The 14,269-nt window shown below is 51.1% G+C and overlaps 2 protein-coding genes across 3 annotated transcripts; both read right to left on the reverse strand.

The window, feature by feature from the left end:
* Window positions 1-352: 352 nt before the first annotated feature.
* Window positions 353-2,768, reverse strand: ENDOG (endonuclease G). The gene is made up of 3 exons (XM_051808209.1): window positions 2,244-2,768; window positions 1,721-1,830; window positions 353-1,088 (listed from the first exon to the last, which is right to left on the reverse strand). The coding sequence occupies exons 1-3, from the start codon at window positions 2,751-2,753 to the stop codon at window positions 803-805; spliced, it is 906 nt and encodes a 301-aa protein (XP_051664169.1). The 5' UTR covers window positions 2,754-2,768; the 3' UTR covers window positions 353-802.
* Window positions 2,769-5,389: 2,621 nt separating this feature from the next.
* TBC1D13 (TBC1 domain family member 13) lies at window positions 5,390-14,201 on the reverse strand. Of its 2 annotated transcripts, XM_051808206.1 has the most exons (12): window positions 14,095-14,197; window positions 13,827-13,900; window positions 13,608-13,648; window positions 13,147-13,208; window positions 12,781-12,880; window positions 11,478-11,560; window positions 11,168-11,327; window positions 10,196-10,403; window positions 9,423-9,586; window positions 7,794-7,954; window positions 7,518-7,575; window positions 5,390-6,804 (listed from the first exon to the last, which is right to left on the reverse strand). In XM_051808206.1, the coding sequence occupies exons 1-12, from the start codon at window positions 14,115-14,117 to the stop codon at window positions 6,739-6,741; spliced, it is 1,200 nt and encodes a 399-aa protein (XP_051664166.1). In that variant the 5' UTR covers window positions 14,118-14,197; the 3' UTR covers window positions 5,390-6,738. The 2 variants fall into 2 exon arrangements, with proteins under 2 accessions (XP_051664166.1, XP_051664167.1); XM_051808207.1 differs by lacking the exons at window positions 5,390-6,804; window positions 7,518-7,575; window positions 7,794-7,954 and adding an exon at window positions 8,006-8,151 and having other exon boundaries at window positions 14,095-14,201.
* Between the last annotated feature and the right edge of the window lie 68 nt (window positions 14,202-14,269).

Consider the following 14,269-nt stretch of genomic DNA (forward strand, 5'->3'; position numbering starts at 1 on the left):
TGTGCAGAGGTCCTGCACACTCAGTGACTCTGCAGCCATGTGGCTTTCAGACTGAAAGGAAGTCAAAGCTTAATCCTTATGCCAAGAAGCTGCTCTTGCCTCAGCATGACTTCCCCAGCCCCCCCTTCAACTCCAAGGCTTCATCCTTCCCAACACCAGGAAGAGCTGGAGCTTCAGTTGGGCCTCAGCACTAAAACACATCAGCTTGTTACAGTTTGGCTCCATCTGTGATGCCTTAAGCTCTGCCTACAGTGAGCTCAGACAGGAAAGCAGCTGGAAAAGTTGGCTCTGTCCTCCCCTCCTCCTGCTGAGATATTCAGAGCTTTGGTGAGAGCAGATAAGAAACAACCAATACCATGGGTGGTCAAAGCTTTACTGCTAAAACCATCTTCTGAAAGAAAACAATCACACAATCCTTTGGCCACAGGAAGGCAGGAACTTCTCCTCTCCTCCCACTGCACCCATCTTGCTTCCCCTCCTTCCTTGATAAACAGTAAAAATTAGTAACTTCCCTCTGTGCCCTAAGGAGCCTCACATAACTCCAGGGGAGCAGTGGATTAGGGACAAATTCTAGTCTAGAGAGCTGCTACAATGTCAAGTGCCCAGGAGTCTTTGGAGGACCTCCCTGGAGATCTGCTGTGTGTTGTGTTTGTGTTTCACTGTCACACAAAAGAGGGGAAGGGGTAGAAAGAAGCACTGGTTTGATGCTTCCCACATTTAAAATTGCACAAGGAACTATGATTCTGCGGGTCGCTGCTGTCAGTCCCTTCCCAGGGGATACCTGGATTTGCTTAGTCAGGGTTCAACTCTTGCTCCCAGCTGTGATAGCTTTCAAGTTACTTGTTCTCCTCAGGATGTTTGGGACAAAGAGCAGCCCCGAGGCTCTCTCGATGCTCTCGATGGGGACCAGGAACCGTTCCAGGGGGATCTTCTCATCCACGGGGCTGTTGGGCATCACGTACGAGCGCAGCTCGATCTCCCCACTCTCCTTTTCCAAGATGAGCACCTTGAAGAAGTGGGTGGGGACGGCCACGTTGTTCTTCCCAATCACCTGGTACTTGACATACACCTTCCCATCAGCCTCTGCCCTGCACCGACAGCAACATCCCAGGTTATATCCCCGTCTGGTGCCACCTCCACCCCCTCAGCCCTCCAACACCCCCCTAAGTGAGCCCCCACCCCCCAGCAGCAGAGGCTACGTGACACAGGGAGGCTGAGCTGTGCATTGGGTCTGCTCCCCCCCAAAGCCCCTCCCTGCTGGCTCTCTGTAACAGCCCTTCCAAGCTATTTCCTGCTGCTGAAGAGATCTCAACATGAGACAGCTGCTCTTTAGCACTACGTGAAGATCTTTGCAAATAAAGTCGTGCCCTTAAGTGGAGTGGTAGTCCATGAAATAAAACCTGGAAGCTTTATTCTGCAGTGATGGGGGCTGCAGTCAAATCTGTTAATCTAATAATCTAGTAATTACTAAATTGTTAAGGACTGCAAGCAAAAGCAACTTGGTCATACTGTAGCTCAAGAAACCCACCCTTACTCATGAAATAATCAACTGGATGGGAAATGCATAAACTATATCCTAATCCTAAGAAAGTACCTTTCCACAGAACCTCTGTGCACAGCTGGTCTCACCTACTGAGCGGGCAGGAGCACCTCATCCTGTTTTCCTTTCCCAGCACAATGCACCCTTCGAGTGCCATCCCAGCTCAGCCCTCGTGTTTACCTGGGCAGGAAGAGGGGTCCTGTGCAGACATAGACGTTCCTGTTGTGCCTTGCCAAGCTCCTGCAGTACTTCTCAAGGTTATTCCAGGCATTCTGGTTTAAGTGAGGATTCTAGAAACACAACCAGCGGTGAGTTGCAGGGGTATTTCGTCACTGTTCAGAGTAACACACCTGCCTTTTCTGTTAAGGCATCTCACAGTGCCCCATGCACTTTCCAGAAGAGATCATAAAATCCTAAATCTCCACTACCACCTTTGCTTTGGAAGCTGTGCACAGTGAGGTCCTGGTTTGCACACCCATCGCTCAGCCCACAGCTTTTGCAAGTGTCTGTCCACGTGTTTAACTGCACTGAAAGGGGTCTCTCATGGCTTGAGAGGCACGTGCAGGTGCCTCTGCAGTTGTTAAACTCAGCAGGAAACACCTCCGGGTGACTTTGCCCCCTCTCTGCCCGGAGGGACAAACACAGCGCCACTCCCAGGTGGTTTCTCGCGTCCGCCCTTGGCCGGGGCAGCTCCGGACCGTACCTGCGGGGCGATGTTGCTCAGGTAGAACGTGTCCCGCATGGCCTTCTGGCTCCACTTGTGGTTGGCGGCCGCCGCCAGGTGCCCGCGGTCGAAGCCGCTGCCGCGGTAGTCGGCGTTGGTGGCGCGGTGATACTCGTGCACCGAGTCGTCCTCCTGGAAGTCGCAGGCGGCGCGGTCCGAGGCGCCGCTCAGCGTGTCCCGGTTGAGCTGCTCGATGACCCAGAGCGCGCTGCGGCTCCGCGGGTCGTAGCACAGCACGTAGGACTCGCGGCTCCGCAGCTGCGCCAGCCCGGGCAGCCCGTACTTGCTGAGCTCGGTGCGCCCCGAGCCCGGCGGGGCCGGCAGGTCGGCCGCGGCCGCGGACACGGCGGGCAGCACGGGCAGCCGGGCCAGCAGCCCTTCGGCCGCCTCGCCCCGCGGGTCCGGGGAATCCCGGCGGTGCCGGGGGGCCAGGGCCGCCCCCAGCCCCGCGCCCACCGCGAACGGCAGCGCCCAGCGCGCCCGCAGCATGGCCGTGCCGGTGGGGACCGCCCCCGGGCGCTTAAAACGGGCCGCGGCCGCGCCGGGGGCGGCCGCGATGAGGCGGCGGCATCGCCGCTTTAAGGCAGCGCGCGCACGGCGCGGGCGCGGGGACAGCGCGGACCCCGCGATCCAGGGATGGGAGCGGGAAAGGATTTACCGGGAATGACGGGACGGGAGCGGGACACAGAACAGAAGCACTCAGCGGTCAGCGAGGCGCGGGACCCGCGCTCAAACCGCGGGTGTTCCCGGGGGAAAAGCACCGCTCCCGCGCTTGGGAAGGGAAAGCAAAACCACGTCGGGAAGGAGGAGATGGCTGGGCCCCAAGGCTCGGACGGCCCGGCCCAGCCGCTCACACTATGGACACGACAGCCCAAACTCCGGTCACAGCACCGGGAGAGGTTTGCACGAAGTCGCCCCGTTTGGTTAGGGAAGCGTTATAAAAATAGTGTTTAAAAAGAAGCATAGAGGAAGGAGTTTTAGAGTGATGAAGTGTTCACTACACACTGTTCCGGCAATTCTTTCCAAGCAAGGTGGAAAAAAAAAAAAAAAAAGTGCTATCTGTTCCTTTCTTTGGGGAAAGGGCGTTTTAGAGGAGTGCCCCAAACAGCTAAAACAAAGATTGACATTCCTCAAGGGAAAACAGCCTCTGCTTCCCCAAACACCCCTTAAGCAACTTCTGGCCTTCATTCTACTCGCGGCTGAAGTGTGAATAATTCCAGTCTAGGTCACACAAATCAGTCCTTTGAATGACCACCAACAACAACCTGATCTCTAGTACCCTCTTGCTTCTACCTGATTGACCAAGCCACAGAGTTTCCTGAATTCCAGGTAGAGCAGACCTGTCCCTCCCAGGGAAGGCTCATCCTACCCCACACCCAGCACAGTGTCCTGTCAACACCTCCCACCTCAAAGAACTCCTCCTTCAGCCAACCCTGCTGCTGCTGCAGCAGGTCAGGACTGAAAGAAAGCAGAAGTGGAAACATCTCAAGGCTGGAGTAGTTGTTACTTGGTCACACAAGAAAGGAACCACTATTTAAGTATCATCTCATCTCAACAACAACAAAAATAAATCACCAAAAGCCTTTGAGGAATGAAGCCAAGGGATTCATGAGGAGATTCAAAAGCTGGTGATAAGACTTTTTTCTCTCCCCTCAGTTTTGTTCTTAAAGAAAGGAGAAAGTGTTGGAGTAAAGAATTAAGGTCCCCAGTCACTGAAAGTCTCCTTTCAATAGCAGGACAGAAGTCCTACCACACAAGAGGGAAAAAAGGAGGAATATAAAGCAGCTTTTTATGTAGGAACCAGCCTGTCTGGGTTTAAAGATGTTCCAAGCTCCCCCCAAAGAACTCAGTCAATTTAGCAGCCATAGTCTGGATAAGGCTACAAAATTTATCCTAGAGAACCTTTCCAGCAGCCAAAGCTCTCATCACATCCCTTTAAACCACTGCAGACTCCTTTCTAAGGCAGCTACTGTCACCCCCCAAGGTAAGGTGCCACAACACGAGCCCTGGGACACCAAGGAAGGGAGAAGACAGCAAGACACCCGCACCCAACAGGCACCTGCACGTCCCCTCTGCCTTCCCTGAGTGTGTGCAATGCTCCAGCCCAGCTCCTGCCCAGGCAGGTCACCCCCAGGGCACAAAGCTACTCTGAAAACGTGCAAAGTTCACCACCAAGTAATGCTTTCATCCTGATTTGCCTGCTGCTTCCTCAAGGTTACTTTAAGGAGACTTCCAGCTGTTCAGAGCAGGAACCTCCATGGATGGTCCCACTACCAGTGAGAAAATCCAGCATAAGGGAATCCCTGCACTTGCCAGGGGGACTCAAAGTGGACAGCCCAGGCCAGATATTCAGGGAGGTGAGAGCAGAGCTTGTACATGGAATGGGAGAGCTGCAGCAGCATTTAGAGCAGTTCTGAGGCAGAAGTGTTTGGAGAAGGTCCAATTCTGCCACAGAGTGTGACCCCCTCTGGTTCTACATTTGGAGAGAACCTCCCAGGTGGTTGTTTGGCCACACAAGGTCTGGCCAACAGCCTCCCTAGTGCAGGTACCCCAAGAGCTGAGTCCATGGGACCACCTGGAACAGCTCAGAGAGAAGAACATCCATCCAGTGACTAGAGCAGACATTAGAGCAGTCATGGTCTACCTGTCCCATTTTCCTTGAAGGAAAACTGTACCCTCTAGAAAAGATTGCAGCAGAGAGGGATAGTGTTGCCACAGGTATTAATTACAGATTGCTTTAAACCTTCAGTTGCTCTTGCAACACAGCAGCAACATCTGGCTGCACCTGTGGTACTCGAGCATCTTCTGAAGAGGCAGAGATTGCTTGGGATTGCCAACAAGAACACAGGTACATGCACCAACCTGTCCTGCAGTCTCCCCACACACCTTTGTGAGATTTACAGCAACCTGTGAAGAACTGGCCTTCAGTGAAGGGAACAACACCAGTAAGAAAAGCTGAAGGCTGCCCACATCCCTCCTGCTAGGTTGACTCTAGGCCAGCAGTAGCTTAAGTAGGTCTAACAAAGACTGACCTTTAACAAATTAATACCCATAAATACCAAAGACTGCAGTGTGAAAGAGCCACACAGAGGTGAGCCAGCACAGCACAGAAAGAAAGGGAAAAGCACGCTGGATTAGTGTTCAATAAAGAGCTTCTGCACCACCCAAGCACCTGGGTGCTGGCACTGTCTCCCTCTGAGGTTCAGGGTTTCTGCTCAGCTTGACAGTGGGGCAGGTCAGCAGTTCCCTCTGTAGTTTGTCTCAGTCCATGTTCACCTGAGCCTGCTTGACTGTAGCTGAAGTACAGCAGGTTTCTCTCAGGAGGAACAAGTGTCCAACTCAGGGCTGACTCCAATAGGACCAGCACACAGCAGTGGATCAGCCCCAGCAGTCACTAATAACAGGTTCTTGTGTAGCTGCTGGATTGTGCCAGAAAAGGACTCTTATTTAGGTCAGAACTGTTACCACATCTCTTCCTGGCAAGAAGTACTTTGAGACAATACCAAGGTTAGTGTGACCAGAGCTCAGTGCAGGGTAGTATTATGTGAGCCACTGAGGCAGAAAACCCCAGTGCTGTGCCTGCAATGACACATTTGTCTTTCTGTCTTCATTGCACATGATCAGGTGTCTGTTTCTTGTGTTTCAGGATCCTGATTGTAGCTGGATATGCTCCAGTTCAGAGCCAGGAAAGCAGCCTGAGGCCCCCCTGCAGCAACAATCCTGCTCTAAGGCTGTGCGTAGTAAGGCTTGACTTGGAACTACACTCAGGGGTTAAAACCACCAGTCTTGATTTCAGGGAGACCTCGTTGATAAGGCAGTTCTGGATTCAGGCAGTTTGAGTGCACAAAGCCACCAGCTGTCACCATGTCCTCCCATCTCACCTTCCCAAGTCCTTTTCCCAGGCAAAGGGGTCCAATCACCAGAAACTGATTCCACCTTCCTCTTCACACACCTCAGGGATGGCCAAGTGCAGACACAAGGGAGGAGAATCCAGAAGTTACTGGAATGGCAGACTGTGTGACTTCACTGGAATACATTCTGCTCACAGGAGGAAGATCCTTCTATGTTCACCCACCAAAATTCATTGGACTCAGTCTGTCCTTTCCCCATCAGAAGTTACTCTGAGTGTTACTTCCATGATACAGGAGTCCATCCCTTCAGGGCTATGCAGACAGAAGGTTTCTTTTTCTCCAAACTTAAAGTCATTAAAAAAAAATACAAAGAACTGCTTTTGGCAGCAAAGAGGCATTGAGACTTGGAAAAATCTGGAGTGTAGGACCCAAGTAGATGGGGAAGTAATCAGTCTGTGACCTAATAAATAGAGTAGAAGGAAGTCTTCAAGGTGGCCATTAGCCCAAACAAAACCTGAAGTCCTGCAGGGACCACAAAGAGCTTTAGTGCACCACACTCCATGGAGGCATCTCCTGAGATCCACTGCCACAGCTTCTCTGACACCTTTTGTTAGGCCCAGGGACTATTTGGAATCCTGAAGTTCCTTTGCCTTCTTCAAAATCAAATGAACATCAGAGATAGGATAATCCTGTGGCAAAGAAACAAAGGGATTTCAGTGACCAGCCAGCACTCCTGGTACAGACTGTTTGACTGAAGCAGAGCAAACCTTGACAACAACATTCTTGGCCTATAATAACACATTGCCACCTTCGGTTACTCCCTTTAACAGCTACAGTTTCCTGTTTTGTAACTGATCAAACCTCAGTACCCTTCAAGGAGGTTTGTTGTCGTTTTACTTTGTCCTCCAAAGGCAGTAAGCTGGGCTGCCCCGGGGCTCTCTTCATGCCAGACAGCCATATCAAAGCCAGTATCTTGCACAGCCTAAAGCAGGAACTGGCAGAACCTGAGATATCCAACTGTGCAGGGCAGGCGTTTCCAGCCTCAGGCTCTCACAGATCTTAGAACAAAACCCTCTGGCCAACAAAATGTGTTACTTAGGGTTTCACATCTTTGCTCAAAATTATTCAATTTTTTTTGCAAACCAAACAAACATTAGAAACCTGCAGTCTATTTCAATTTCTCTGTAGGCTAGAACGGGTGCACAACCAAAAGATTCTTCCTCTCATTACTGAGTGTGCTGCAAGACCCCTGCAGATTTTCCTGCATGCAGACATCAGAAATATGGTACTTCTCTTGAGCCAGGCCTACCCTCCTGCCCCCTCACACACCATCCTCCTCTCTCATAGTACTATTTTGAGACTTTTCAAACTGCTCCCTATGCCCACTGTATTTAATCCTTACCTGTAGCAGCCTCATGTTCAGAGTGAAGTCCCCTTCCAGCAACTGGTCCCGGATGAGTCTGAAAGACAGAAATTATTCCAGCTACTTTTGACTCCTTACAGAGGAACTTTAAAAGCACAGACTACGCTGTGCCCTTACAGAGGAAACACTTCCACTACCCGTGTGAACAGTGACTGTAACCTATTCACCAGATGCTTTAACACACACCTACAGAAGACTCAGTGGATTCAGGGAAAGGAGGGAAAGAGGAGAACATGGGGCTCCCTGTGTACTTACGTCAACATGGCACAACAGACGAGCAGGAGGAAGTCGAAGCGCTTGTCGTCGGCAAAGAGGGAGTCCCAGATCCGGATCACGTCTGGCAGCAGGAACTCTTGGGACAAGAGCAGCGTCAGCCAGCGGAAGGCAAAGAACTGGGGTTTGATGTTCTGCTCTTGCTGTCAGACAGGCACCAGGCAAAGAGTGAATTTGTGCTCCTGGCCAGCTCCCTACAGGCAAGAGATGCACCCCGTGTCTCCATCCCCGTCTCCTCCCTGCTCTAAGCTCCCAGCTCCTCCTGCAGCATCAGCAAATCCTCTGCCTCCTCTGGAGACTCTCCAGACTGAGAGATTTTCAGTGCAGCCACGCTCCACACCTACAGCAAAGCCAGAAAATCCTCCTCTGTCCATGGAGTAAAGGAAGCTTTTCTCCCTAACGGCACTATTTGTGCGAGTTCCGTTGAACCTGCCAAGGAACTGTAAAGTTCCCATCTGAACAGCATTTTATCTGCAAAGCTGCAGCCCTCCCCCGCTAGCAGAGCCACTGTTTGTCAGGATTTCCTCTCCTTCCCAGAAGCCCTGTATTTATCAAAAGGTTTACTGTTCAAAAAGAGAAACAAAGATGGATTGCAGTTCACACTGATGGTGAGTAAAACATGCTGTAAGCACTTCCAGCCTGAAACTTTCCTGTTTTCTGATGTTAAATCCAAGGGACCATAAGTTTAAACTTAAGTTCAAACAAGTTCAGGATCCTGCTGACGTTCTCAAGGACCAGCTGCTGCATGGCCAAGACCATTTCCTGTCAGCCAAACATTAAGCAGTTTATTTTCTCCCTACTACATCAGCCACCAGCCAACACTGTGGGTTGTGTCACTGTCCTGACAACCCATCTTTTGGACTATAAAAGAAATATATCCTAATTTTTACAGATGGAAAAAGATCTCACTGTGATTTGGTGAAGGTTGAAGCAACAAGAACAGCTTTCCCTTCCAAATCCCCCTGGGACTTTCACACCAAGTGGACTATAAGACTGAAGATGTTTGTAACAAAAGCTGCCTTCTACATGTTCTACAAAACTCCCGCAAACCCAAGGCACTCAGAGACCTTTGAATGAAGGAGAACAGTAGAACTGGCTGGGTGGGATTGTCCAGCTCACTGGATTTCACTTTTCCTTTAGAATGATCTCCATGCATTTTAAGTCAGTGCTGTCAGGGCAGCCAGTGGCAACAGAAACGTGTCCATGGAGAGGAGGAATGTTTTTTATTCTGCAGCCTCAAATTTGGAACAACTCTACAGCAAACCCATGTTTTGCCTGATAACCACAAGAGAGTAAAGGCTCCAGCTCAACACAGGTGACCAAGGATCATGGCCAAGTCCCCTGGGATTCCCAGCTGGAAGCTGTGCAACAACCATTGTTTGCTTCCAGAGCCAGGCAAGGGAGGAAGCTTTGCTGTGTCAGCTCACCCTGGGCTTGCTCCAAGGAGAGGCTGTTTCAGTTCATAGATAAGTCTCTATGACCCACAGGCAAAGCCTTCATATCCCCTCTCTGTTCTCTTCAAGCACAGTTTAACAAAACTGGCTGACATTCACTGTTAAGCTCCACTCCTCCCATCCCACCCCAGACCCAGAGAAACACCTGGCTCCTCACCAGTTTCAGATACAGCTCCACATCTTTCTCCTTTAGGGTGGAGTACACCTTCTCCATCTTGTAGGTGATACCACACTGAGAATCATCCAGGCTCTTGATGAAGTTGTCCCGAATTTCAGCCATCAGATTGGTAAAGCAAAAAAAGGTGTCTGCTTCAGCATGTTCTGGGGAAAGAAAGTAAAGTCACGGGGGAAGAGAGGAAGCACCACTGACAGAGGAACACAGCTTCAGAATTGTTCCTGCTCCATAATCTCATTGCTGTATTTGATTCAAGGAGTGGATCCCACCAGATCTTCGCTTGCTTGGTCTGGCACAAGGCTCAACAACCATTTTTTGCTTCTTTCTTTTCTAACTGGAAATGTCTACAGAGCCACTGCAGATATAGACCCTGTGTGCAACACAAGGTTTCCGTGACACAAGGTCACAATCCAGTTATCTGTGCCCAAGAACATCATCTGCTCTCCCTGCCACCAGCACACACCCTCAGAGCTTCCACAAAGTAGAAGCAACAGGCAAAGTCCTCCCATTCCATTCTTTTCTTACCATGTATATATAAGTATGAGCAAACAAGAGCTTCTAAAGGGATTTAGTGCAACTTAGATCCAAGGACAACAAACAAACCTCCCCCCATCAAATATCCTCACCTCCCATGTCCTCACCACTCCCAGCCCCTTCAGCTCCTACCAGTTTGCTTTGATCCCCAAAACTCCTCGTGCCATGCAGAGAACTCCCAGTACAACAGCTGTTACTGGGAGTTCAGAAGGGTCCCTCACCTTTCCACTCGCTGTTCGGGTCTGTAGCAAAGGTGTAGTAAAGAGGCCCCACGATCTCGTTCATGCCCTGAACGTAGGCTATCCCGGGATTTAGCTTGGCATAGATGAACAGGATCCTCTCCACCACCTCCCAGTGAGCTTCGCAGCCGTTGGGCAGCACTTCGTACTCGCTCAGAGAGCTGGGGGTGGTTTTAAGAGGGGAGCTCACCTGGAAAAGAAGGCAAAACCCACAGCTGGATCAGGATAACCAACTGGCACAGATCATTTAGTACACGTGCCAAGCTTGGCATTAAACACACACAGGCCCCAAAAGAATTTGGGCAGTTTGTACCAAAAGAAAGGGGAAGCACACAGGCAGTGGAATCCTAGTGCTGCTGTCCCTGAGGACTGAATCAGCCTGTGCAGCAACACACAGTTTCCCTGAATCATTGCACCACGTGATCCCACACAGCAAGGAACCAGTATAGTTCTACTTTGTCAGTAGTGTGAGGGAAGGTATTGATCTGTTGTGGTAGAAACCACCTTCCACAACAGCACATGTGCTGTGATCCTCAGGAAAGAGGGAAGGGACAACAGATATTTCAGCAGATACCCAGCTCTTCTCCTCATTGTAGCTTTCTGAGCTCCAGTGCTTGATGACTATGTAAACTCATAATAAATTCATGGTAAATTAACTCTTCAGCGTTTTTTTTTTCTATATAGGAGGGCACATATCAACTTGTGACTTCAACTTCTGGTAGAAGTCATGAAAAAAACCAATCCTTAAAATTAAACCCAGCCCTAATTCCCTGCTGTCTGTCACGCACATGGACTGGTCCTACAACGTGTTCAGTATCTGCTCAGTATCTGCTGGGGTATTTCCTTAATTTCACTGCACAAGCAGAAAGATAAAATAGCAGAAGGAACACCCTTCCCCTTCCCAGTTCCGAGGCCTTGCCCCGTGCCCCAGCACAGCCCCAGCCCAGGGCTCACGTTGGTGACCCCGCTGCGGTTCCGCGCCACCGTCTGTGACTTGAGCGTGGTCTGTTCCACCCGCCGGCGCAGCGTCTCGAACTCGTTCTGGGGGTCCAGGATCAGGAGGCAGGGATAGTCCGTGGGGCGCTGGAAAAACGCCATGTCAGGGTACAGCCTCCTGGGGTGGACACAGAAGGAAATCAGGCATGAGGAGGAAGGAGGTGCCCCACATCGAATGGGAGGCCTGGTTTAATATTAAACTCGGTTTTCAAAGTACGGTGTGTTGTCACCAGAACCTCTCGGGTTCAGAAACTTGTGCCTCACTCACCTGACATCTTTGTCTATCTGCAGAAGCACCTCGTTATCCTTGAAGTAAGTGTTCCATCGACTGTCTGGATTGGGATTGAGGGGCTAGAGGGAGACACAACAGAAACAGAACAAGCATGTTTCACATGTATCAAAATCCTTTCTTGCTGTTCCTCTGCCCCAAAGCACCAGCCCAGTCCTAGTGCATCAGGGTCATGTTTTTTCTCATATTTTCAACCCTTTTTCATTTGTTGCAATGATTTTGTTCCCAGGTATCCTGTCTCGTGTCAATGAGATTCCTGATTGCAGCTCCAACTCTGTACAATGGAGATGGTTTTTGGACTTGGGGTAAGAATTACCCACCCACCCAGTACTTTGGTGTTCTCTTTATGAGCTACAAGTATCCCCTTCTATCTCAGCTCTGAGAATGCTGATTAAGCACCACCCCTGTGCCCAGGAAAAAGGAAATACATATTCCATGAACAACCTGTCCTGTACTGACCAGTTTCCTAATATGATAAACTTAACTCCCTCCTCCACACCTTCCCCCCTGCACACCAAGATCCACACAAAGTTAACAACTAACCAAGAAAACAAAAAGCAACATTCCAAGGGATTCAAAGATCACTCTGACCTGTCTGTGTGGTTTTACAGACACACCAGTTTTACACCACCAAGGCTCCAGGGATCAGAAGGGCAGATCACTGAGAGGAGTGAACGTTCAGGGTGGTCATGGAGGCAGCTGTATCATTTTACATTCTCTTCTGATCAGTTACTCCATTCCCTCCTCCCACACAAACACTCTTAACAGCACTTTCAGAGAAGCAAAAAGCCAAGGGATGCAGGAAATAGTCCATTAAAAAAAAAAAGCCAGCAACATTACTAGAAGTAAGTGTGTCTCCTGCCTTTCGGGACACAGTCCAGCTTGACTTTCCTGCCTCTTTTCAATCCTCTGCTCGGATTAACCTGTTCTGAGTCCACTCAAGGACCTGACTTCCCAGGAGAGCCTCTCTTTGCTACAGGTGCCTCTCAGGAGCCTCTCCCTTTCCCTGGGAGACCCACAGCCTGGGCAGGGAGCCTGAAACTGGGGGAGCAGGGACATGCACAGCTGGAAACAGCCCTTTTCAGAGTTATTGGTGCTTTGCCAATAATTCACTCTGAAGGCTCCAAAGATACAAGTGCTGGTAACCTGGGAACTTTCAATTCTGCTGGCAAGGGCACAACAGTGGGAACAGAGCCAAGAGCAGCCCAGGGGTCCAGACTCCAGAAAAACAGTTTAGAGCTGTGAGGAGTTTTCTGCAGCACAAAGGCTTAACAACACTCACATGATCTTCTAAGGTCACGTCTTCCCTTGAAACACCCAGGTTGGCTTTGGCAATCCCAGGCTGGATAATCATCTCCTTCAGGAACTGGGAATAGAGATCCCTTAAGGAAGAGAAGAGGAATTTGTAATGAGGTAGATAAGGTGAAGGTGAGCTCATAGACAGAGTTTGAACAGATCTCTCTGTCCCATCCTGCTCCTTCTCCTCAGCTGAGTTCAGCTGAAAGGGTCAATCCACCAGGCAGCTGAGAGAACAGCACATTCCACACAGGAACAATTCGTTTTATGAAGGTACTTAATTATTTAAGGACTATTCTTCTTCTCTGCAGACATCATTAGGAATAAAGGGACGAAGTACCAATGTCCTCACCTCTGTTTCTTCAGCAAAGCACTCCATAAGGCTTTCTCTAAAGGGAGGTAGTTCAGGAGTATCTGCACAGGGGACAGATGCACATGAATCAGTGTTAAATGAGCTGTTACACCTGTAGGATGAGCCAACCAAACATGGGGTGAGAACTGGCTCTCTGAAAATACTGGGAGCTTTCTCCAGAAAGCCAAGCACTTTACCAGAAGTATTTCAGGGACTGGTTTCCAACACAGACCTATTTGCAGGACTGATCAATAGCCAACCCAACCAAAATGCTCTCCCAGCTTAAAAACGAGGCTCTGCTCACATGCAAAGTGCTGATCTCCCCGAATTCTTGCTGACTTCGAGTGGCTTTTAAAGCTCTGAATTGACTGATTGTTTGTTTACGATTTTAAGCACCCAAAAAAACCAGTACGTGCGCTTCACCAGCCCCAAGAAACAAAAGCACCCGGGGCAAAACCCACCTTCCAGCAGAGGCAGCGCAGCCCACCATCGAAGGGGATTCCTGCGGAACACCAGACAGAGAAACAGCCACGTTAGCCCGTCCCGGCAGCGTTTTTGCTCCCGAGGCTTCCCCAGGGCGCTGCCGGGGTTGTCCAGGTGGGTCCCACGGAGAGACTGCACCACCTCAGGGCCGCCGCCGAGCCCGAGCCCCCTGCCCAGCCCTCCCTGGGGGCACTCACCGCTGAAGCAGAGCTCGCGGAGCTTGGCCAGGGCCACCGTGGGTTCGCCGAGCACCTCCTGGAAGTCCGCGATCCTGAGGGGAGCGGAGCCGCGCGCGTCACTAAGGGCGGGGATGGGCACGGCCAGAGCCCCCAGAGACCCCGAGCCCCCAGAGCCGCGACTGCCCAGAGCCGCCACGGCAGGGAGAGAAGGGGAGGGAGCCCCGGCACGGACACGGACACGGACACGGACACGGACACGGACACGGACACGGACACGGACACCGACCTGCTCTGGTGCAGCCGCGACATGGCGGCCCCGGCGCCCCCTCCCCGCGCGCCGGGAAAAGGCTCCGGCTGGAAACGGGGCCCGGGGGTGTAACGGGACCGGCCCCACCCGTGACCCCGCCCTCCATCCCTCGCACCAGGGGCTGACAGAGCGCGAAGCCCCGCCTATAACGCGC

The sequence above is a fragment of the Manacus candei genome, unplaced genomic scaffold (genome assembly GCF_025592945.1).
Source record: "Manacus candei isolate 608988 ecotype Guabito, Panama unplaced genomic scaffold, ASM2559294v1 h1tg000071l, whole genome shotgun sequence".
Classification (NCBI taxonomy): Eukaryota; Metazoa; Chordata; class Aves; order Passeriformes; family Pipridae; genus Manacus; species Manacus candei.